The sequence below is a fragment of the Momordica charantia genome, assembly GCF_013281855.1.
Source record: "Momordica charantia cultivar OHB3-1 chromosome 1 unlocalized genomic scaffold, Mcharantia_2.0 BLBB01000001.1, whole genome shotgun sequence".
Lineage (NCBI taxonomy): Eukaryota > Viridiplantae > Streptophyta > Magnoliopsida > Cucurbitales > Cucurbitaceae > Momordica > Momordica charantia.
In genome coordinates this window covers 8,638,636-8,663,545 of record NW_028275157.1, presented here as the reverse complement: position 1 = coordinate 8,663,545, position 24,910 = coordinate 8,638,636, and the positions used below count along the sequence as shown (strand labels likewise).

Genomic DNA, 24,910 nt, shown 5'->3' with positions numbered 1-24,910 from the left:
CAGCTTTGGTAGCGTAGAACAAAGGGAAGGCAAAGATGAATTACAACGGGAAGCAACAGCAGAGATATAATAGGGGAAGTGGAGTGTTATTACTACCACAATAAGGGATACGTGAAACGTTGTTGTAGAAAGTTCAAAAAATATTTTAAGAAGTGGAACAATTCTACAAATGTCATAATAGAAGAAGATCGGGTTGAAGAGTTTATGGCTTGTGTTGAGAAGAACACATCTGTAGACCGGTGGGTAGTGGACATTGCAGCATCAGTGCATGTTGCTTCAGACAAACGTTGGTTATCATCTCTTACTGTAGGTGATTATGGCTTCGTGAGGATGGGGAATGTGAGTATCTCCAAGGTGAGAGGGATTGAAGATGTTTGTTTGAAGACAGGCGAATGGCCGAGTTGGTGCTATGGGGCGTCAGGTATATTCCTAGCTTCATATTTAATTTGTTATCCACAGGGAAGCTAGATGACGATGGTTGCAGAAGTGAGTTTAGTGGGGGTTGTTGGAAGCTTAAGAGGGAATCCAGGGTGGTGGTGACAGGCTACAAGAGATCTTCTGTTCATGTATGAGAGTTTGGGGTTGCCAAGGGTTCACTTCGATATAGAATGAACAAAGTAGCTGCAGATAGTTCAGGGTGAGACCTTAGAGGACCAACAACATTGATGGCCAGAACAAATCAGAAGAATCTACTATCAACTCAAGTTAAATAGTTGAGAAGTACAGAAAAGAGAAACAGGAATTTGATAGGCCATCGAGTTCATACCTCAGCTGTCAGACGTTCAGGCGAGTTGGTGAAGTCGCATAGGCAAATTAGTGCATTGAAGGGTATGAGTTCCGTTTCTAGTGTGGCGAAATGCTTGGGTGGGAGTGCCAAGCCTAATATAGAGAGAAAATCTTCTTTCAGAGGTTAGTTGGTTCGATAAAAAAAAAAGAAGCAACGAGAACCACTTAGATCAAGTAGGAATACGTGGATATATCTCTAAGTCTGGGGGACAAGACAACATAGAGCTGCCCAATCTCAGGGCAGAGTCAGACGATGCTTGGGTAGGGTCGAGCAGTGTAGATCAGTTCGTTGATAGAGGAGTCAGAATTGTGCCTTGACAGAGAGTGTCAAGATGAATGGACACTGTTGATGTAGTGGGAGGTAGAGAATTGTCGCTTTGTCTCCAAGTAGGAATTGTTGGGATTGGTGGAGTTAAAAAGTCGTCAGAACGAGCTAGGGATAAGTCGGATCAAGTTGGGATGCGTTGGGATCGAAGCGGGGATGAAAATAGGCACACGTGGGAGCTTTTGCGTCTGTAGCACCATGGCGTTGGGGAAAGCGCCATGGTGCTATTTCGATGTTTATGAATTCTTCGTCTTCAGGTTTTAGGGTTTACCAGCCGAATAAAGGATTTTTTGCCGCTGTTTTTCAGAGGGTTTTGGCAGCTAATCAGTGGCAGCGGCTCAGACATTAGTAGAGACTTTGGAGTTGATGAAGATCGTCATTATCGGGGTAATTGTATCTTGATTCTTGTGAGTTTTTCATTTATGTTCCTAAGTAGTTATTGTGTTAAAATACTTAGAAGCTAAGATGCTTTTGTTGGGACCTCGATGAGATATTTTTGGGGAGAGTTCTGTATCCAATCCTTAAACAATTATTAGTGAATTACCCACATCTGAGTGGAAGACCAGACGTAGCCCGTAGTGGTGAACCAGTATAATTTTCTGTGTTGTTATTCTTGTGCTTTTACAGTTTTCTTCCTATTTGCATATTTTTTGTTGTGTTGAGATATTTCTGTGGAAGGGAAAATTATACAGGACCGTTAATTTCCCAACTTTAACTAATAGACATATTAGAAGGTAACTTAGTGCTTCACGATCACTTAGATATAAGACATTTTAGAAGTCGAATCGTTACAGTTCTGAAGAAAGGCGTCTTATGCCTATGTTGTGTCATTTCCATTTTTAGCTAACTTGAAGTAATCGAGCTAGATTTTTATCATTCAATTAAAACCAAAACTCAACCCATGTTATTTCATCATCACTTTTCCACCAACTCAATTACTCAAACAATTTGTCACTCATCATTTTTCTTTTTAAAGAAAAACATTAAGTCCCTGTGGAGACGATCTTGGACTCTATTCTAAATTTTTACTTGTGACGGGTGTGCATTTGCACTCTTATTTGGTCTAGACTATAAAGAACCAATATCTATGCACAAAAAAGTTTGGGAAATTGGATGGAATATGCGTTCTGCCATGCCTTTTATGTTTTTTAATCACCATTTTCAAAACTCATGTTTTCTAAGCGTTCGCTGACATCACACAATTGTCAATTTACTTTCACTACCCCTCTACTCATTTTTTAGATATCTCTCTTATTCCCTCTCTCTCTATCTCCCTCCCTGTTTTTAGAATATTTTTCCCTCACTCTATTTCCCTCTCCCTCTCGTTACAGTATTTTTTTTTCTTCTATCATTTTTCATTAACCCATTCTTTCTCTCTTCCGCCGTGGGTTTTTTTCTCTCATTCTCTCTAAAATTTTCTTGAGTTTCTCGTTAATCCTAAATCTCTCGACCTTCTCTCTTTTTTTCTTTTCTTTTTAAAGAGCAGCCTCCATGATTCCGGTGACTTTCAACAATCGCCAGCGACGGGTGCATCAAAATCGACGAGGGAGGTCGTTTGCCGAAGAAGGAAGCTCAGGAAAGGAGAAAGTTCAGCCTAACCTGGGGATGTGGATGGGGAAGGAGATAAAGAGATCGAGAAAGTTAAGAGAGAGAACGAGAAATTTGAGATAAAACGTTATCTAAATTAATTTAAAATGAATTAACAAATAATTAGAGATTAAAGATTCTTTTAATTAAAAATTTGAAAATTGGAATCCAAGGAAACAGAATCTCAATCTTCTAATTTGGTATTCAAATTTAAAATTTAATCTAAATTTGTTTCCTTAAATTTCTCCTCAATCTTCTTAAATCTCATTTAATGTTAATTGAATTTCAAATTTAAAATTTAATTATTTTCCCCCAATCATTACGTGGTTTTTTTTTTCCTTTTCTCTTTCTACTTGATGTGGAAAATCAAATTGAGGGCAATTAATTAAAATCGAAGATTGTGTGATGGTGGGTTTTTTGAAATTTAGAAAATTTAATTATTAAATGTAATTTTAAGATGTGATCTTAGTTTTGATTTTGAGTTTGTTGGAGTTTTATTAATTTAGGAGATTAAATGAGAGATCTTAAGGAAGAAAAAAAATCTTAAACAAATTTGATTTAAATTTCAAATTTGAATATGAATACACTAAAATGAGATTGAGATTCTATTTTTCTTAGTTCTAATTTTAAAATTTTTTAATTAAAAAATCTTTAATCTCTTAAATTATTTGTTAATAATTTTGAATTTGAATTTTACCCAACATTTTATTTATTTACATTTAATTTTGTTTATGATTTCAGGTAAATTAACCAAATTTTATTAATAATTAATTCAATAATTTATGAAATTTATTCGATAATTATTCGTTCTATAAATAGATTTTTAAGTAATTAAATTAAATTAGAAATTCAATTCTCTCTCTTCCCTCTCTCCCGTTCTTCTCTCTCTCCCCCATCTCTCGCTCTCCCTCGTTCTTCCCTCTCTCGCTCTCCCCGTTCTCGTTCTTCCCTCTCTCCCTCATCTCTCGTTCTCTCCAGTTCTTCCCTCTCCCCCTCCAGGCGTTTTCTGGTGATATTCTTTCTGGTGATATTCTTCTTCGACGGTGGGTCTCACGTTTGCACCAGCAACATCTCCCTCGTCATCGTCTTCTTTGAGATTTGCTAAATATTTCGAAAAATCTAAACTTCCCTTAGATTTCTCAACTGGGATTTTGAGAAAAAGATAACAGAAAAAATCAAAGAAGTGGGACGGAAGAAGAAAATTATGGAAAAAGAGGGAGGGAATAAGAAAGTGGCAGATTTTGTATAACTTTAGAAAAATAAGAGAGATGGTGGAGAGAAAAAATGGAAAGAGTAGAAGAATGGGGGAGGATAGAGAGAGAAGTTGAAGAATGGGAAAGAAAAAAAAAAAGAAAAGTGAAAAATGAGAGAGGAAAAATTGAAGGGTTAATACATAATTTCACCAAAAGCATATCATCAAATGACTAGAAAACTTATGTTTTGAAAATGGTAATTAAAAAACTAAGAAGGCAGGTGGAAAACGCTTCTTTCTCCAAATTTCCCAAAAATCATTTGGTGCCATTGTTGGTGACAATAAAAACACTAATCTACTTTCTCAATTGATGCAGCTATTGTTCCCGCTATACAAAGGCGGCATGCCTCCTATGCTGCACTAACTCAATCCAAAGGCTCCATCGTCCTCTCATCCACCGCTCCATCTTCCTCTCATCCACCGCAGCTGAGTTTTTCTCCTAATAATGACGCATTTCACTCTCGATCAAGTTGATCCGTCAACACAAGGGAAGTTTCTTTCTTTCTAGTTTTCATTATATTTCAACCTTTTTGGTATGTTCATGCATGAATGATTTTTTGTTAGCTTTTGATGTTTGGCCTGCATATTTTTTAGTTTTAATAAAGTTTAAAATTTATAAAATTGAACCTTTATCACTTGAATTATGGCGTGTACCTACCCTTAGCTAAAGTTTTTTCTTAAAGATCTGCATGTCTATTCTTTTTAAGCATTGTTTTGCCTTACTTAGTATGTCATGTGGATTATGAGTTTACGAGATCTAATGAGTTCCGTGTTATGTTTTCTGACTAAGCCGTAATTCCTTTTCCTTGTTTTCGTGATAAATGTTTTCGTTTTTGCCTTTTTTGACTCTAGCCTTAAACTTTTTCATCTTTAAATAGGAAGTCTTTATTCTTGTTGTTTAAGTCTTTTTCATTTTTGCAAAAGTCTTTTCCAGGTGAGGACACTGTTTCTCTTAAATTTGGAGGGATAGTTATATTTTGCTTTAGAAAAAAAAATGTTATTTCTTATTTAGAAAGATCATGCCATTTATTTTTGCAGAAAATAAAAAATAAAAAAAAGAGTCTTTAGAAAGAAAATGCATAAAAAATAGTCATTGCTAGAGTAAAAAAAGGAAATTGAGAGGAAAGACAACGCACTTAATTTTTCAAGTTTCACTATGAACACTTGTTTTAACATTAAGTCGAGTGGTGTAAGCAACCTTGAGGGTAGTAACTTTGTATAATGTAACTTCGTGCACCTCATCATAGATGTGTTACGATTAGTTGCTATCTAAGGGGTCTCTATATGTGGTTGTGGTGTAAGGTCGAGAAAGTGTGCTGGAATCCTTAGAGGCTAGTAGCCGATCCGCAAGTCTTTCCAGTGTAAAATGCTTAAGTAAAAAGGAAGTGTGCCGGGCGTTAAAAAGTTTTTGTGTTAGATAAGAAAATAATTTTTGAGGAAGATTTCTATCATTTTAACTTGGCTTATGGTGGGTTGGATTACAAAGATACCATAAAATGTAGAGTTTTGACATCTTTTCGTGAGACACCATATGATTGAACATGGGGCTTTATGTGTTTCTATGTTTTTGCATGTATTTAAGAATTTTTAAATGACTAAGTTTGCTGCAAAAACAAGCAAATGTTAAGTTTGGGATGTGATTACCTCGATTACAAGGGTAAAAATAGGTCAATTCCATAAATTTTCAGTTTTATTTCACTTAGAAATGGTCTTTAATGAGTTAGTTTTTTGTCCAATTCATGTGTAATTCCATTTTCCTAGGCTAGTTATGTAAATACGAGATTTTGATGGCAAAAAGAGGTGAAAATATAACGAAAACCACACTTTTGTACAGACAATGTTGGGATAGGCGCTTTTCGCCTTGTTATTTACAAAATTGTCATTCTTTAATAAAATGAGCTTTTTGAGCAATTTGACGACTTGTCCTCAGCTCCACGTGTCTTACATGCATATATGGCGATGTGTTAGCAGAGTTAGTCAGTCAAAGGGAGTCAAGAATAAATGGAAGGTCATAATTCTCTACTACTCAACAACCTCCAAGTTTGCTATAAATTCCAACATGCTTTTTATTTATTTTCATCAAACTTTCGCTAAGTTTTGATCACTTTTTCAAGCTTTCAAGTGTTCTTTCTCAGCATACCTTAGCTCTAGTTTAATTCCAAGTTTTATTTACCTTAGTTCTTTAAGGCTTTATCCAATTACCTTTAAAATTCCAGCATTGAAGCCTTACATTCTTGTAAGCTTTTATTCTCTATAAATTTCTAGAAAAGTTCTTCTTCTCCATCTCGTTCTCCTTCCTCCATCTTAAAAAAACCTTGTAATCACGTGTTATGAGATGGAAATCGATCAAAGAAATAGACCTCTACAGACGAGAGAGACCCAACAAAGCAACAACGAAAGGAAGACCGAGCCAACCATGGCTTGGTCCCGACCCCTACTCGACGCCGAGCAGGGTCGACCCATTGGCCGGGCCCACTTTCTCTCCTCTCCCATCGTTTGAGGTGCCCCGGTCGATGAATCCCTGTGATCCAGCAACGACTGATTAAATGGGCTCAACAAGAAGGTTCCAGAAGATCGAGTTCCTATAAATGGAACCACTGGTTAAACCCTACAGGTAAGCAAATAAACCTTAATTACTTTAGTGAGTAATTCTTGACTTAAGCATCGGAGCCCGTGTGACCAAAGTCACACCGGTTTAGGGCTGCTGGATTTTGCAGGTATCCGGTCTCGTGATCATCAAGTCTGGTGCATATTTGGCGAGAATCAAGGAAGCCAAAATCCTAACATCAACAATTGGCGCCGTCTGTGGGGACGATTACGAATTCGAAACAAACTTAGCCGAAACAAGTCTAGATCCGAGGAGATTGGAATGAAGTAAGTTGATATGAACCCCGGTGGAGGTCAATGGTGTTTCGGAGAGAAGAGCCCGAGCGGGGCAATTGACCACTCGGGAGAGATATGCCCGAGCCCTGATCATCAACTAAATCCGTCCACCCTCAGAATGGGAGAACCGGCCGAGGAGGTGGAGTTTATCCCTTTGACATCCGAGGATCGATGGGTCAACATTGGAACCAAGTTAGGAAGTGAGGAAAAGACGAGGCTTATAAATTTCCTTGTAAGTAATGCCGATGTATTCGCATGGTCACATGAGGACATGCTATCAATCGATCGGGATGTCATGGTACACTGACTCAACATGGACAGGAGCTGTAGACCAGTGAAACAAAAGCGTCGTGCCTTCAACCAAGAAAGGAATGAGATTGTGGTTGAGCAGGTAAATGAGCTATTGAAAGCTGGTTTCATTCGAGAGGTGTATTACCCCCAATGAATGTCCAACGTCATGTTAGTAAAGAAGCCCAATGGCAAATGGAGAATGTGCATCGACTTCGCAGACCTAAACAAGGCTTGCCCTAAGGATTCTTTTCCCCTACCTCGGATGGATCAACTGGTCGATGCTACTGCTGGACATGAAAGACTGAGTTTCATGGATGCCTACTCTGGATATAATCAAATTAAGATGCACCTGCTAGATCAGGAGAAGACCTCTTTCGTCACAAGCCGAGGCTTATATTGCTACACAATAATGCCATTCGGGTTAAAGAACGCTGGTGCAACCTATCAACAAATGGTAAATCAGATGTTTGCAGCATTGATCGGCAAAAATATGGAGGTCTACGTGGATGATATGCTGGTGAAAAGTCGAAAAGGCAATCAACACGAAGCAGACTTGGCAGAGGCATTTGAGGTATTGAGGAAATACAAGATGAAGTTGAATCCCAGCAAGTGCACGTTTGGAGTGACCTCAGGAAAATTTCTTGGGTTCCTAGTGCACCAACAAGGAATCGAAGTCAACCCTGATAAAATCAGAGCCGTGTTGGAAATGGACCCACCCAGGAATTTAAAGCAATTGCAGGGACTCACGGAAGAATAGCAGCACTCAACAGATTTGTGAGTCGTTCAACCGACAAGTGTCTACCATTCTTCAAAATCCTAAGGAAAAAGGGGCAGTTTGAATGGACGAAAGAGAGTGAGATTGCCTTCAAGGAGCTAAAGCAATACCTAGGGATGACCCCATTCCTCTCAAAACCAATCACTGACAAGCTCTACCTATACCTAGCTGTATCGGACATTGCGGTGAGTTCAGCATCAGTAAAAGAAGAGGAGGGACGACATTCCCCAATCTACTACATAAGTAAAGCAATGGTGGATGTAGAAATTAGATACCCACAAGTGGAAAAATTGGCGCTAGCATTAGTCACCTCAGCTCGGAGACTGCGCCCATATTTCAAAGCCCACAAGATAACTGTCCTCCCAAACTTTCCTCTATGGCAAATCCTGCAAAGGCCAGAGACTTCAGGGGGACTGGTAAATTGGGCCGTAGAGCTCAGTGAATACGACATACATTACAAACCGAGGACTGCGATGAAAGGGCAAGCCGTGACGGACTTCATAACGGAATTAACACCAAGAGGACATCAAATATGCAATCTAGAGTTAGTCTTGCAAAGTGAGGAAGAACAACCTTGGACCCTTTACGTGGACGGTTCCTCAAATCTTAGAGGATATGAGGCAGAGTTTCTACTAGTCTCCTCAGATAGGGAGAGATTCGAATCTGCACTGCAGTTTAGTTTTCATGCATCAAACAACGATGCTGAATATGAAGCTCTGTTAGCAGGGTTGAAGGTTGTCAGATACATTGGGGTCATGAACATACTGATACTTAGTGATTCACAGTTGATCGTAAGTCAGGTGAAAGAGGAGTTTCAAACCAAAGAGACACGAATGGTGAGGTACCTCTCCCGGGTAAGAGACCAACTCGGCCAATTCTCAAAATATGAGATCATGCAAATTCACTGTGTTCAAATGTCAATGCAGATGTATTAGCCCGACTAGCTGTAGCCTATGAGACCAACCTGGGAAGAACTGTGCCGGTAGAAATTTTGTCCGAGCCGAGAAGAGCAACCCGAGGAGAACTGGATGAGCCCTTTAACCAGATATTTAAGAGATGAGACCTTACCTAATGAAAGGATAGAAGGCCAGCAACTCCAGCGACGGGCAGCTAGGTATGTGCTTAGAGATGGAAACTTGTATAAAAGAGGCTACTCTTTACCACTCCTAAAATGTTTAGCACCAAAAGAAGCTAACTACGTCATGAGAGAAATACATGAAGGCATTTGTGGTAACCATTTTGGAGCACGATCTCTAAGCCATAAAATCGTTCGATAAGGGTATTACTGGCCAACCATGCTAAACGATGCAACACAGTTTACTAAAAAATGCGACAAATGTCAGCGGTTCGCAACGATACCTAAACAACCACCTGAACCACTAACAAGCATAATAAGTTATTGACCTTTCACCCAATGGGAAATAGACCTCATAGGACCCCTCCCACAAGAAAAGGGCCAGATCAAATTTGCGGTAGTAGCAGTTGATTATTTCACCAAATTGACCGAAGTGAAGGCTCTAGCTACAATCACTAAGAAAAAGATCACCGACTTTATCTGAAAATGTAATTTGCCGCTTCGGAGTGCCATATACCATTATTAGTGATAATGGAAAACAGTTCGACAATGCGACTTTTCAAGACTTTTGTAGGCAGCTACGCATTAAGCACATTTGCTCTTCGCCAGCACACCCACGAGCTAATGGATAGGTCGAAGCAGTCAATAAAATCATCAAGAGGACTCTGAAAACCAGATTAGAGAAACTTAAAGGGTTATGGGCTGAAGAACTTCCCAGCACATTTTGGGCCTACAGAACAACGCTCTGTACATCAACTAGAGAGACGTCGTTTTCATTATCGTTTGGTTCTGAAGCAGTGGTACCAGTAGAAATTGGTCTCTCTTCTCCAAGGGTAGAACAATTCAATCTGCCTGAAATTGACGAATCCATACAGCTCAACCTCAATTTATTAGAGGAGCATCAAGAAACAGCGCGACTACGGATACAAAAATCGGATCGCTCGATACTACAATTCAAAGGTTAAGAAATGTAATTTCAATGAAGGCGACCTGGTCTTGAGAAAGGTTATGTCTTATACCAAAGACTCAACTGGCGGGATGTTTGGACCGACATGGGAAGGCCTATACAAAGTTACTAAAGTAGTTCGGGCGGGGACCTATGCTTTAGAAGATCAACATGGAAAGGCTCTACTCCATCCGTGGCATGCTCAGCACCTTAAGAGATACTACCACTAGTTCGGTGGTATATTCCATTTATTTGACCAGCACTTTATGCCCCAACCTTTGCTCATCTCAGTCGACCAAGTTATTTACGACCCTTATCTGTTTATCCCTTTATCGGATCTAGTTCTTTATTTGAACAATTTTCTTTTCTAATAAAAGCCTTCGACATTTGAGACATAATGTGTCCCTTAATACTTGAGCTCTTATGTTATTTCTAAACCAAAACTTCTCAAGTAGGAGGACATGCGTGCAAATATCAACAGCTGGTCAAGAAACTCCAAATTGGGACAAACCTAGAAGCACGCAAAACGGGCAAAGATCCAGTCAACAAAGGCCTAGCATGGTCAAAACATAAAGCAAAAGCCCCAGGTATAAAATCAGTTGGCAAAGCCAAACAGATTAGAAACTCAGAGTATCATCGCTGACTTAGCTAAACGTTAGATCCCAACACCAAAATCTAACTTATAGACAAGTTCAAGAGACTTGACCATAATCAGACAGGGGGCTGAAAGGACCTCTGGTTTAAAAGGCAACAGCCAACAGTGGCAAAACAAAGTTGTTAAACTCAAGGTAAAAACCAGTAGCAAAAGTTTGGTAGGTAAAAATCCAAAATTGGATACAAACCTTTAATATAAGCTCAATGAGTTGGAAACCTTAGATGATACAACCAGGCAACAAGAACTCTCAAAATTGAGGTCTCGACATTGTCATGCCATTCACTACCATCATGAGAGTAGGAAGCAACTGTTATGCGATGGAAATCGATAAAAGAAATAGGCCTTTACAGACCAGAGAGGCCCAACAAAGCAACAACAAAAAGAAGACTGAGCCAACCATGGCTCGGCGCCGAGCAGGACTCGACCCATTGGCCGGGCCCACTTTCTCTCCTCTCCCGTCGGTTGAGGTGCCCGGGTCAATGAATCTCTGTGATCCAGCAACGACGGATTAGATGGACTCAACAAGAAGGTTCCAGAAGACCGAGTTCCTATAAATGGAACCACTGGCTATAACTTAAGCATTGGAGCCCGTGTGACTAGAGCCAGTCTTAGTGCTACTATGTTTTGCAGGTCTCATCGATCCTTTTTATTCTAGAAGATTGGTGTGAATTTGGCAGAATCCCAGGAGGCCAAATTTCTGCATCAACACTCTCCATCTCTTTTGGTTATGTGACGTGGTCACATCTTCATGGCATCCAACAAGGTTTGGTTTTTCTTTTTAGGATTGTTTCTTCCCATCATTATTTTTCCTGTATTCCTTAGCCTGTTATTTCCTTCCTGTAAAAAAGAAAATTAAAAAAATTATATTTAAATGCTTAGTTTGTTTTTTAACCATATTAAAACAAAAGTTCAAGATCATGTTAACCTAACATAATGTCATAAATATATACTTTTTAAAAGTTACTTTCTTCCCATTTGACTAATTAAACATTATTTTCAACTCTTCTTTTAATTAAAAAAAAAACCTCTTTTACTTTCATACTTGCTAAATATATCAATAGTCCTTAATCTTAATTTAATAATAAAAAAAAACGAAGGCTTGTACTTGATTGGTCAATATTCACCGCTAGGTAATATGACATTTTCAAACTGAAATTACTTTTAAGACTTTTCGTCCCAATATTTTGTTTTTGTTGTAAAATTGAGGAACGAAACGAGGCAACGTCGGGGAAATAAAATAAACAAAACAATTCAAATAATAAAGAAAATTCAAAATTCAAAATGACATTTCCCACCAATTTTCAAACTCGATTTCCCACCAAATTTCTCATTAATTTCTCACAAATTCTCACCACTAATTTCTCACAAATTCTCACTACTAATTGAGCACCACATTGACCTTATTTATAGCCATGGATAAGCATGTGGTGTGATTTACATGACACTAATAATGTCTAAAATTGAGACACATAGGGCATTATGATTTCAACACATGGTGCATGGATAATGGAACATATGGGGTTTATGAATAAAAGACACATAGAGGACATATGGAGCATGAATTTTGAGACACCTCAAAATTGGACACTAAGCAAGTGTTAGTGGGCATCTATTTAATTAAAAATTCATAATACTTCCCCTTAGATGCCCATTGTATATATGAAATATGCCTCGTTAAAACCTTACTAGGGAAAAACCCAGTGGGAAAAAAATCCTAGTGAAGGAAAAAGAGTACATATTTCATATAATCTAATAAACCCAAAATAATACAATATATTTATCTCGCCCTCATGGAAACATCACTTGAGATCTTTGAGTCGTCGTATTCCAATGTCGCGCACCAATGTTTCAAAGGGTTTTGTAGGTAATGCCTTTGTGAATATATCTGCCAAGTTATCTTTCGAACAAATTTGTTGAACAGTGATAGTACCATTCTTTTCAAGATCATGAGTATAGAAAAGTTTTGGTGAAATATGTTTTGTTCTATCTCCTTTAATATATCCTCCTTTGATTTGAGCTATACATGTTGTGTTATCTTCGTAAAGTATCGTTGGAAGATTTTTACTAGATGATAGACCACATGTTTCACGAATGTGTTGAGTCATTGATCTTAACCATACACATTCTCGACTAGCTTCATGAATTGCAAGAATTTCAGCATGATTTGAGGAGGTGGCGGTTATGGTTTGTTTTACTGATCGCCATGATATAGCAGTTCCTCCACATGTGAACAAATAACCGGTTTGAGATCTAGCTTTATGTGGATCAGATAAATATCCAGAATCTGCATATCCAACTAGATCAAAATTTGATTTGTTTAAATAAAACAAACCTATATCAGTCATTCCTCGAAGATAGCGAAATATATGCTTAATCCCATTCCAATGTCTTTTTGTAGGATAAGCATTATATCTAGCTAATAAATTAACTGAAAATGTTATATCTGGTCTTGTGTTATTAGTCAGATACATAAGCGCACCAATTGCACTAAGATATGGTACTTCAGGACCAAGAAGCTCTTCATTATCTTCTCGAGGTCTAAATATATCTTTTTTCACATCAAGTGAGCGAACTTCCATTATAATATTTAATGGGTGCGCTTTATCCATATAAAATCTTTTCAAAATTTTTCTCTGTATAAGTTGACTGATGTACAAATATCTCATCTGCTAAATGCTCAATTTGTAGGCCAAGACAAAATTTTGTTTTCCCGAGATCTTTCATCTCAAATTCTTTCTTAAGATACTATGTTGCCTTTGAAAGTTCTTCAGAAGTTCCAATTAGATTCAAATCATCAACATATACAGTTATAATGGCAAATCCCGACTGTGATTTTTTTATAAAAACACAAGGACATATTGGATTATTCTTATATCCTTCTTCCAACAAATATCCACTTAGACAATTGTACAACATCCGTCCTGATTGTTTTAATCCATATAATGATCTCTGTAACTTTATGGAATACAATTCCCGAGCATTAGAATTGGGTACTTTAAATCCTTTAGGAATTTTCATATAAATATCATTATCAAGAGATCCATATAAATATGCAGTGACTACATCCATAAGATGCATGTCAAGACTTTCAAACACAGTCATGTCAATTAAATATCTTAGTGTAATCGCATCCACCACAGGAGAATATGTCTCCTCATAATCAATACCGGGTCTTTGTGAAAAACCTTGTGCAACCAATCTTGCCTTATATCTTGTGATTTCATTGTTTTCATTTCGTTTCCTTACGAATAGCCATTTGTATCCCACAGGCTTAACATTTTCCGGTGTTCGGACTACTGGTCCAAAAACTTGACGTTTTGAAAGTGAGTTAAGTTCTGCCTGGATTGCTTCTTTCCATTTAAGCCAATCTTTTCTCTGTTGACATTCTTTCATAGATTTTGGTTCACAATCGTCACTTTCAGATAAAATGTCAATAGCAACATTATAAGCAAAAATATCATCAATAACTACATTAGTTCGGTTCCATCTTTTTCCAGTCATAACGTAATTCATTGAAATCTCATTATTATCTTCAGGTACTTGACTTTCCTCAATATCTTTATGAGTAGTCATGTTTAGGATTTCTTCTGGAATATCCTCATTCTCAATTGTGTCATTTTGATTATTGACTATTTTTCTTTTCCGAGGATTTTTATCTTTGGAACCCATTGGTCTACCACGCTTATGGTGTGTTGCAGATTCATTAATGACAACTTTCTGCATTGGGATGTCAATTTTTGATGGAACATTCGCAGCTGGTATATGTGACTTGGTCACTTTCTTGGCATCAATAAATGCATCTGGTAATTGATTTGCTATATTTTGCAAATGAATTATTTTATGAACTTCAAGTTCACATTGATCTGTACGGGGATCGAAATGAGACAATAACGATGCATTCCATGTAATTTCTTTTTCCAACTTCATTATTCCTCCCCCTAATGTTGGAAAATTTGTCTCATTAAAATGACAATCAGCAAATCGTGTAGTAAATACATCACCCGTCAAGGGTTCAAGATATTTAATAGTTGATGGGGAATCAAATCCAACATATATTCCTAGCCTCCTTTGAGGACCCATCTTAGTACGTTGTGGTGGAGCAATTGGAACATATACTGCACATCCAAAAATTCTCAGATGGGAAATATTTGGCTCTTGGCCATAAGCTAATTGTAACGGGGAATATTTATGATAAGATGTTGGTCTAATGCGTACGAGCGACGCTGCATGTAAAATAGCATGTCCCCATACAGATGTATGGAGCTTAGCTCTCATAAGTAATGGTCTAGCAATTAACTGCAATCGTTTTATGAATGATTCTGCTAAACCATTTTGTGTATGAACATGAGCTACAGGATGTTCAACATTTATCCCAATTGCCATACAGTAATTATTAAATGATTGGGATGTAAATTCACCAGCATTATCAAGACGAATACTTTTAATTGTATAATCAGGAAATTGTGCTCGTAACTTTATTATTTGAGCAAGTAGTCTTGCAAATGCAAGGTTTCGACTTGATAATAAGCATACATGTGACCATCTACTTGATGCGTCTATTAACACCATAAAATATCTGAAAGGACCGCTTGGTGGATTAATAGGTCCACATATATCACCATGAATTCGTTCTAAAAATGTAGGTGATTCAGTCCCTACTTTAAATGGTGATGGTCTAATGATCAATTTGCCTTGAGATCAAGCATCACATGATAATTCATTAGATTGAAGAATCTTTTGGTTCTTTAATGGATGTCCATGTGAATTTTCAATGATTCTTCTCATCATTATGGACCCAGGATGACCTAATCGGTCATGCCAAATGGTAAATATATCTGGATTTATGAACTTCAAGTTCGTAGTTGCATATGTTTCCATTACTCGTATATGAGTATAATATAATCCAGAAGATAAAGCAGGCAACTTTTCAAGTATACGTTTGTTATGTGAGACAATACATATAATATAGAGATATTCTATATTATTCTTGTTATCAGTCTCAATATGATAACCATTGCAACATATATCTTTAAAACTCAGTAGATTTCTCTTTGATTGACTAGAGAACAATGCATTGTCAATTGTAAATTTTGTTCCTCTAGGCAAAATTATGTCTTCTTTTCCAAAACCTTCAATCAAGTTTGCAGAACCTGATATAGTATTGACTTTTGCTTTCAGCATTGTCAATTTAGAAAAATATTGTCTACTTTTCAGTATTGTGTGCGTAGTCGCATTGTCTGCCAGACATAGATCACCATTGCTCATTTTCGAGTCATCCAATATATGAAAACTGTCCATGCTTCTTCATTAAACAAAATAATTACAATAAGAAGAAGGAAGAAGAAAAAAAACTTGAAATACAAAACATACATAAAAGATATAAAAAAAACATTAGTTCTGAATATTCTCAAAATCAAAAGAAGCACTTGTTATTCCATCCATTGTGCTCACTGTGCCAATTTGTTCTCCAGGAGATTCAAGAAAGTCAGCCACATCCAAACTTGTAATATTGGCAGTGTCAAAGATATCACCATCCTGGTAGGCAAGATTTGCTTCTACATTTTTTCCTTTTTCTTTCAAGGAAGCTTGATAAAGATTCACTAAGTGTTTCGATGTACGTCAAATATGTGTCCAATGCCCAGTCATACCGCATCGGAAGCACTTATTTTCAACACTTCTGGAATTCTGATCTTGTGGAGTTTTTTCTTTATGATCAACATTTCGTGTGGTTCTTTTAAAATTTGGACGATTATAGTGCCCAACACGAAATGAAAAATTATTTTTTCCTCTGCCACGGTCACGCCCTCGACCACGACCTCGACCTCGACCACGATTATTGAAATTTACAGCATTCGCCTATGGGAATGGCGTTGCTCCCGTTGGTCGAGATTCATGATTTTTCATCAATAGCTCATTATTTTGCTCAGCAACCAGAAGACATGATATGAGTTTAGAATATTTCTTAAAACCTTTCTCTCGATATTGTTGTTGCAAGAGTATATTCGAGACATGGAAGGTTGAGTATGTCTTTTCTAGCATATCACTATCAGTAATTTTTCTCCACATAACTTCAATTTCGAACTGATTTTGAATAGTGCAGAATTATAATCACTTACTAATTTGAAGTCTTGGAGCCTCAAATGCATCCATTCATAACGAGCTTTAGGAAGAATAACTGTTTTTTGATGATCATATCTTTCTCTCAAATTTTGCCACAAGGCAAGCGGGTCTTTTATTGTCACATACTCCATTTTCAACCCCTCGTGAAGATGGTGACGAAGGAAAATCATGGCTTTTGCCTTTTCCTGACTTGTGGGTGTATTTCCTTCTTTGATGGTTTCTCCCAAGTTCATGGCATCAAGATGAATTCCAGCATCTAGTACCCATGACAAATAATTATTGCCATTGATATCAAGAGCGGCAAATTCTAATTTGGTCAAATTTGTCATGGTGACACTATCACAAAAAAAAAACTCAAATTAGGGATTTAACATATGAAAACAACATATTACTTGAAAAATAAAAATTAAATTACCTACCTTCGGAACCTACCTTCAACAGGAGAAATGACAGAGGCTCGTGCTGATAACGTGTTGTAAAATTGAGGAACGAAACGAGGCAACGTCGGGTAAATAAAATAAACAAAACAATTCAAATAATAAAGAAAATTCAAAATTCAAAATGACATTTCCCACCAATTTTCAAACTTGATTTCCCACCAAATTTCTCACTAATTTCTCACAAATTCTCATCACTAATTTCTCACAAATTCTCACTACTAATTGAGCACCACATTAACCTTATTTATAGGCCATGGATAAGCATGTGGTGTGATTTACATGACACTAATAATGTCTAAAATTGAGACACATAGGGCATTATGATTTCAACACATGGTGCATGGATAATGGAACATATGGGGTTTATGAATAAAAGACACATAGAGGACATATGGAGCATGAATTTTGAGACACCTCAAAATTGGACACTAAGCAAGTGTTAGTGGGCATCTATTTAATTAAAAATTCATAATAGTTTTAGTTTATTTTGATTTTTTACTTTGAAATATTCATTTTAATCAATTTATTTTTCAAATTTTGGTTATTTTAGTCCATATATTTTCATAAAGTTCATTTTAGTTCCTATACTTTTTGACCATTTTGATCAATATTTACAAAATTTTAACAAAATTATATACTTTAATGGAAAAGCTAGGACGACATTACAGGAACTTTATTGAATATAGTGAGTTGAAATCAAGATTGGAAAAAAAAGGGTTAAAAATATTTTTGTACCTGAACTTTCTAACGATTTAGTTCATATAGTTATAAATTGGTAACAATTTAGTCCATTAATTTTAATAAGTAAAAATTTAATCCCAATAGTTTAAATTTTGCAACGCTTTAATCCCTATCATAAAATCTATTTTAAAGTTTTTATATATGTAGATCCATAAATCAATGAGAAACTAAATGTATGTTTATAAATTAAAAGTCACACTTAATTTTGATAAGGTTTTTCACAGCAGGGAATACAAAATTTAAACTAAAACTAAATTGTTAAGTTACAAACTTAAATTTAGGGATTCAATGATACTTTAGCTTAAGTAATCAAATATATTTTTTAACCCAAAAATAAAAAAGTAAAAAAGAAAAGTAATCTCAAAAATACAAAAAAAGGAGAAAAAAATACACGGTTAAAATGGAGAAAAGAAAGTAAAAATAATTAAAAATAATTAAGAAAGCACTATTTGAAAGACTAAAATGACCCCAAAACTAAATCACAAGACCCAATTAGTGTTTAAAAGTGCTTTGAGTTTGTTAATGTATATGTTTAAAGATATTACAGAAATTATGAAGTGATAAAATAAATTCCAAAAATAGGTTCTTGAAATCGGCCGTAATTTATCGTAAAACGATTTCAAGAACTACGTGGCCCCAACACCACAAGCAGGAGCCAGGCGGAAGCCGAGGGGGAATCGTGGCCATTGCCTGCGATTTCCCTTGTCCGTTGAACAATTTATTTCTTTCATTATTCAATTTCCATTTTCCTTATTAGTTTAGTCTGAGACTACTTTTTTTCCCTATTAATTAGCTTCTTTTTTCCTTTTTCTTTTTTTTCGTGCAATCATCCATTTTTACAGCTCAATTTTCTTGTAAACAAAGAACGAGTTGATTCTTTTTTTGTAAAACTGTCCTAAACTATTCTTTCAATCTTCATTGGAGTAAATTAAATTAATCGAGAAAAGTTTTTTATCGTCGGGAAAAATTGGAGGAACTTTATAGGCGATTTTCGATTTGAAAATTTTTTAAACCGTCATAAACTATTCTTTCATTCTTCATTGGACTAAATTAAATTAATAGTAGAAAAGTTTTTTGTCAATACTTTTAATATCTACTTTAATTTTGAAATTTCTTTTTTAATTTACATTTATTTTGAACTCTACATTACTTTTGTAATTTGTTTTTTAAATAACATTAATTTTAAAATTAGCCCCGATCATTTCTGGCCTTTATTTGTTTCTGTTTGAAAAATTAGTAGCTATTTGCCATTTTGTTGGCCTTTTTCTGTTTGAAATCATCTCTCCAAATTTATTTGTTTGCTTTTAATTATGAACCATGTACATGTACAGCTCTCCTTCATGGACAGAATTGATAGCTATAACACTAAAGTTCATTCCAAATATTTCATAAAGTTTTTGGATCATAATATATAATTGCTCAATTTCAATTCTAAAAGTGTGGACACACCCATAAACTCCATATTACCAAGTTTTATTCATTGATCATACTAACTTCTGCATTTCTTTCCTTCCCTTTTTTTCTATGGAAAAACCTCAAAAAGTAAAAACAAAACAAGGTGAAAATCAAAAGTAAATTACATCTAACGTACCTTGGTTTGGTTGATCAATCAAGAACAACAAGCTTCTGATACTCTTTGCCGGAGATGGCCATCTCCATGACCGCCTCCAGTTGGATTACGCCGTCGCCATCCAGAAACAAGTTGAGCAAGTTCTTCGAGAATCCGCTCACCAGCGCCACCCCCTCCTCCGTCGAGGGCACGGGCGTCGCCGATGAATGTCTCAAGTTCCAAAACACAATCTGTGGAACAGCCGATGCATACCCTTTCTGTGCAAATTTTCTGGTTATGAGTTGGTAATCTGTTTCCCACGAGTTGGGTGATGCTTGATCGAACTCCATGTCACTGAAAACGAACACCCTCTTTATCATCTCTTCTTCCTTCAACTTCCCATCCACAGCCACTCTCAGAATTTGATCAAAAACCTTCTGAAAATCAGTGTTCATTCCCCATTCCATCTCCCTCACGAAATCGGACTTCGATTTCAGACTGTTCCCTTTTATCAAATGGAGCTCGGGGCTCTCACTGAATGTGATCACCTTCCCCTTCCATGGATCTTCGCTCAGTTCAGAAACCAACAGACCCAAAGCAACACAAACCTCCATGGGAATCCCAATCATACTTCCAGAGACATCGCAGACAGCAATGCAGTTTCTCAACTTCCCTTTCTTCAACAAATCATCCACCATTCTCTTCCATTGAAGCTCTGCAACTTCTCCGCCGTCTTCCCCATCCTCGTCCAAAGACTTTATGATCTCGTGGGGAAGCAATGCCCCGGCGGCGATCGTTGTCTTCCCAGACTTGACATCTTTCAAGTATTCAGCGAATCGTTCGCCGTCGTGTTTTACGAATTTTTCCTTGTAGTTCTTCATGGCGACAGATGCTACTCTGTTGTAAGGGATTGATTCCCACCGATTGGCTCCCATGTAAACCTCCGGCAGCTCCAACACCTTCCGGAGCGGCACCAGAGCTTGTTTCCTCAATCTGTCGCGGACTCTGTAAGCATAATGCGATTCTTCAATCCCTTCGTATTCTGGATCCGATTCCCGCGGGAAAACCTTCCTCGCTATGCTCTCACAGAGTAATGTCGATCGATCGAAGGATGAATCGACGGAAGGGCACCATTTCGCAGCGAGACTGATTTTCCTCAAATCTCCAGAGCTCAGAAATTGGAGATCAGATTTCAAGCAATCCGCGAAGAATTCAGAGATTCGATCGTACAAGAGACGGTAATTTTGATCCGATTGGTAACGCTCCACAGCCTTCTTCGCCATCGAAACCTTCATCCTCTTCCTCTCCGCGCTCGCATTCTCTTTCTCTATCCTCTGTCTCTCCATGGCTTTTGAAATCTTTTCATCTCTGTCCGTAGAAGATTGGATTCCTTTCTTCCTCGATTTCATCTTATTTTGCATGAACCTTCCACCAACCGCCCCTCTCCCAATCGATGATCTCCTTCTCCTCTTCCTACCACTTCTTTTTCTTTCCAACCACTCCTCCTTCTGATTCGCCCTCACATCGGAGCTCTCAAGGAGCCGGTACAGTATCTCCGGCAGATCCTTGAAATAACCGAAATCAGCAAGAGAAGGAATGTTACCTGCTAGGGTTTTGGGATGAAATTTGTGGAGCCAGAGCGCCGCCGTGTAAAATCCCTCTTTATCGGACTTTCCGGTGCCACGCACGCCTCGCAAATTACAGATTAGCTTCAGCGTCATCAACGGATTGTGATTCCAAGCCAATCTCAGCCTCTCGGTCAAAGAATCGGACGGCGTATCGGGAACCACATGGAAGAAGAAGTCGAGGCAAGGATTACCGGAGGAGAGGAAGGTCGCCGACATATTCTCCGTGAATCCCATCGGCGGTGCCGCAGTTCCGTCGATTTTGTTGAAGTTGGCCACCAGTGCATCCACGAAGGGGTCGCCGGCGGTTGATGGTGGTGATTCAGGTTGTTGGAGTGGGGCGTAGAGCTCCGGCGGACCGAGAAGGCATGGAGGAGCCATCGAAGCCGGAAAAATTCAGTCGCCGGCGGAATCAGAGGCGAGATTGACGGCGGTGCTAAGCAGAGATTTAATAAACGGTTTTGGATAAAAATTTGAGTTTCATTTGCATTTCAGACTTTTCAGTTATAAAAGAATTTTCATGCGTGGCGACCAAGAAAAGATTTCTAATTTTCTGAATTTTCTGAAATAGTAGGGTCGTTTTTATTATTATTTTTAAACTTTGCGCATCTCCTAAAAATAGTTTTCAAATTCAAAAATGAGAAGACTTTAATATTATCTAAATAAAATTCTTAAATAATGTAATTTTAGGGAGAACAATGTTTATAATATTTAATTCTTCTTAATGATTCTTGTTATCATGAAAACCAATTGAAGGATAAGTTTCAAGCTTCTCAACTATTAAATATCTTTTTCTCTTTTAATTTGAATGTGTCAATGTTTTATTTTTTATTACTATTTAAATTTACCTAAATACATCCCTCAAATATAGTTTTGGAATAACAAAATCATTTTAAAAAAAAATGTTTTTTTATTACTATTTAAAGTTACCAAATATTAAAAATTAAAATTATTTTTATAATAATAGAGAAATAGTTTCATAAATTAATTAAGAATAATTAAATAAGATAAATATTTATTCTGCTTAAAATTATATTATTCGTGAATTTTATTTACCTGATGTTAAAATCTTTTCCAGTGGTTAAATGTTTTTCTTATTGTCGCAACGTCATCGCGACGCGGAGCGGCCGACGTCATCCCTGAAAGGTCTCTTCCGAGATAAGGGTTTGGAGTCGCCACTAATCATCTATGAGGTGTGATTGGTCATCTAACAATAAAGAGAATGTCTGCGAAAAAAGATTGTTGGTCCGGGAGTCGACTGAATCAAAAATTATCCTATTATTTTATTTGGTCCAAAAAAAAAGAAATGTTTTATTTTATTTTAAATGTCTCATATTATATTAATTTTCATTTTGTGAATTAATAGGTATGAGTGGCAGGAAGACCATTAGAAAAAATTTGACACCTCGAGAATATTGAAAGGCTCTAAAAACTTGCGACATAAGACACTCCAACATTTCACCAACGTACCACCACCTTAAGATATAAACTATTAAACTATACTCCATTTTAAATTACAAACTTTGTATTTTTTAATTTTGTTTAAAAAAAACTCTAAACGAAATCTTTTAATTTCAAACGAATCATTTTTAGTCCACTATTTATTTATTTAAAAAGAAAGTTTGAAATTTAAAACATTTTTCCTTTTAAAACTTACAGGATTTACAAAGAAAAATATTTTGTTTTAAAATAAATCTCATTTACAAAACCTTTATTTTCTTTTAAAAAAGCTTAATTAAAAGTAAAAAAAAAAGTTTCTGACAGAACACTATCCCTCCAAACAAACTCCTCGTTTAAGGAAAGACTAAAAAAAATTTACCACTTTTTTCCTTTTATTAAAAAAACTTTCTTTTCCTTTGATTTTCAGCAAACCAAAACTCACATTTCTTACCTTTGTTTCAGTAGAGGAAGGATGGAGGTCACCGGAATCTATGGCTACTACCAGTGAGCTGTGGTGCCGTTCGGGTCCTGCCGCTGTAGGCGTACAATGCTCGTGAGGTTATCTCACCCCCATTGGAGGCTGAAATGGCTCTGCGTCGCCGGAGTCCATTGTCACCAGAATGGGAGTTGCTCTCGTCGCTAGAAGTCACTGTTTTTCGAGATCGTACTGCTACAAATCGTCGGATTTGTGTTTGTCGGAGTTTGTTGTCGAAACGTTACTGTCACCGCTACGTGGGTGCCGCCGATCTGTACCGTCGGTCACCGGAATGTCGATTCGCCGGCGAAGTTCCTGTGCTGCCGCTGGAATTGATGCTGTGGGTGTTGTGGTGGAGCTTGAAATTGAGGAGGTAGAAGAAGAGAAGATGGAATGAGAAATGGGCTGTAGAGGGAGAAAGAAAATAAAATAAGATAAAAAGGGAAAATAAAATGAGTGTTTGAGGGGAGAAATGGGTTGTAGAGAGAGGAGCAAAACAAAATAAAGTAAACCGAAAAGAAAATGGGTGTTTGGAGAGAGAAGATGGAAAGAGGGAAAAAATAAAAATAAAAATAAAAATGTAAAAGAAGATAGGTTTTTGAAGAGATAGTAAGAGGGAATGGTGGTGGTGAGGTAGAAGATGAAGTTTGAGAGAGAGAAATATTATGGAGGAAAAATGTGGGGGGTTTTAGAGAAAGGAAGAAGGAAAAAAAAAGGAAGGAGATGGAGATGGTGAGCTTTTAGAGAGAGGAAGGAGGGAAGAAAGAAAAATGGGATTCTTTGTGGGTTTAAGAGAGAGAAGGACTCTCCTAAAGGGAAAAAATCTATTTTTTCTGCATGGCTCTCCCTGTTTTTGTGTTTTTCTGTATTTTTTTGTGTCCCTAATCTGTCCCTTTCCCTCTTTAAATAAGCAAAAATGCAACGGTAACAATGAGAAGGGTGAAAATTATAGTATTTTTGACGAGTAAAACAGAATCAAAATCAGTTTTATTAAAAAAAAGTTTTTTTTTTTTAAATTTAAACAAATCTTTTTATTTACTTAAAATCAAATCTTATTTATTTATTTATTTTAATAATAAATCAAATTCTTTTAAAACAAAATCTATTTTCAAATTTAATTAAAACCTTACCTTAAACTTTTACAAATAAAATAAAATTTTATAATATAAAATATTAATATTAATGTTAATAATAAATAAATAAAAATAATAAAATTTGAATCAAACCAAATACGGTGTCTTAACACTTATGATAATATTTATTTTAAAGTTTTAACTTTTGAAAGATATTTTGTAAAATTTTAATTGTTTGGTAGAGATTAATTTTGTAGGTCTAGAAAGATAGATAATTAAATTAGATTTGCAATATTATATTTGAAAAAAAATTGATTTTGCTATTCCAAAATTACTTTTAAGGTTGGTAAAGTTTAGAAACAATAATACTAAAATAAAAAATAATAATAAAACATTGATGCATTCGAGTAAAAACAATAATAATAAATAAGTTAGAACAAAATGAATGAATGCATCAAGCAAATCAAAAATAGAAAAAGAAAAATCTGTAATAGGTAGTTAGGACCTGTTTATTTCAGTCAAAATTATCATTCCAAAATTATCATGGAATGAGAATTTGGACTGAGTAGATTTTTACTCTATTTGAAAAAATTTAAGTTTTCTATATACCTATACCTATTTCATTTTTATGTATATGAGGATCGAACTCACAGCCTCTTTTCACTGTTTATATGTAAAATTACATATTGCCTTTCCTTTCCTTGCTCCCAAATTACATCTCCTCTTATTTTTCTCTTTCTTCCTCTAGCCATTATTCTTTCTCCTTCCCTCCATTTTTTAGTTTCCATATTTCTTCTTACAGTTTTTCGAAGCAATTATGACAAAAAAAAAGAAAAAAAGAAAAAAAGAAAAAAAACAATGAGAGTGGGAAA

At 36.4% G+C, this 24,910-nt stretch overlaps 1 protein-coding gene and 1 pseudogene across 1 annotated transcript; both read right to left on the bottom strand.

The window, feature by feature from the left end:
- Positions 1-15,881: 15,881 nt before the first annotated feature.
- LOC148213223 (uncharacterized) lies at positions 15,882-17,976 on the bottom strand (annotated as a pseudogene).
- A 1,352-nt stretch (positions 17,977-19,328) lies between these two features.
- On the bottom strand, positions 19,329-21,545 carry LOC111023003 (uncharacterized). The gene has a single exon (XM_022300339.2). It carries the CDS (start codon positions 21,429-21,431, stop codon positions 19,482-19,484), a length of 1,950 nt encoding a protein of 649 aa, XP_022156031.1. The 5' UTR covers positions 21,432-21,545; the 3' UTR covers positions 19,329-19,481.
- Between the last annotated feature and the right edge of the window lie 3,365 nt (positions 21,546-24,910).

Bases quoted from the DNA above. Each gene is read 5' to 3' on its own strand.
- LOC111023003 (XM_022300339.2), bottom strand. From the start codon at position 21,431: ATGGCTCCTCCATGCCTTCTCGGTCCGCCGGAGCTCTACGCCCCACTC.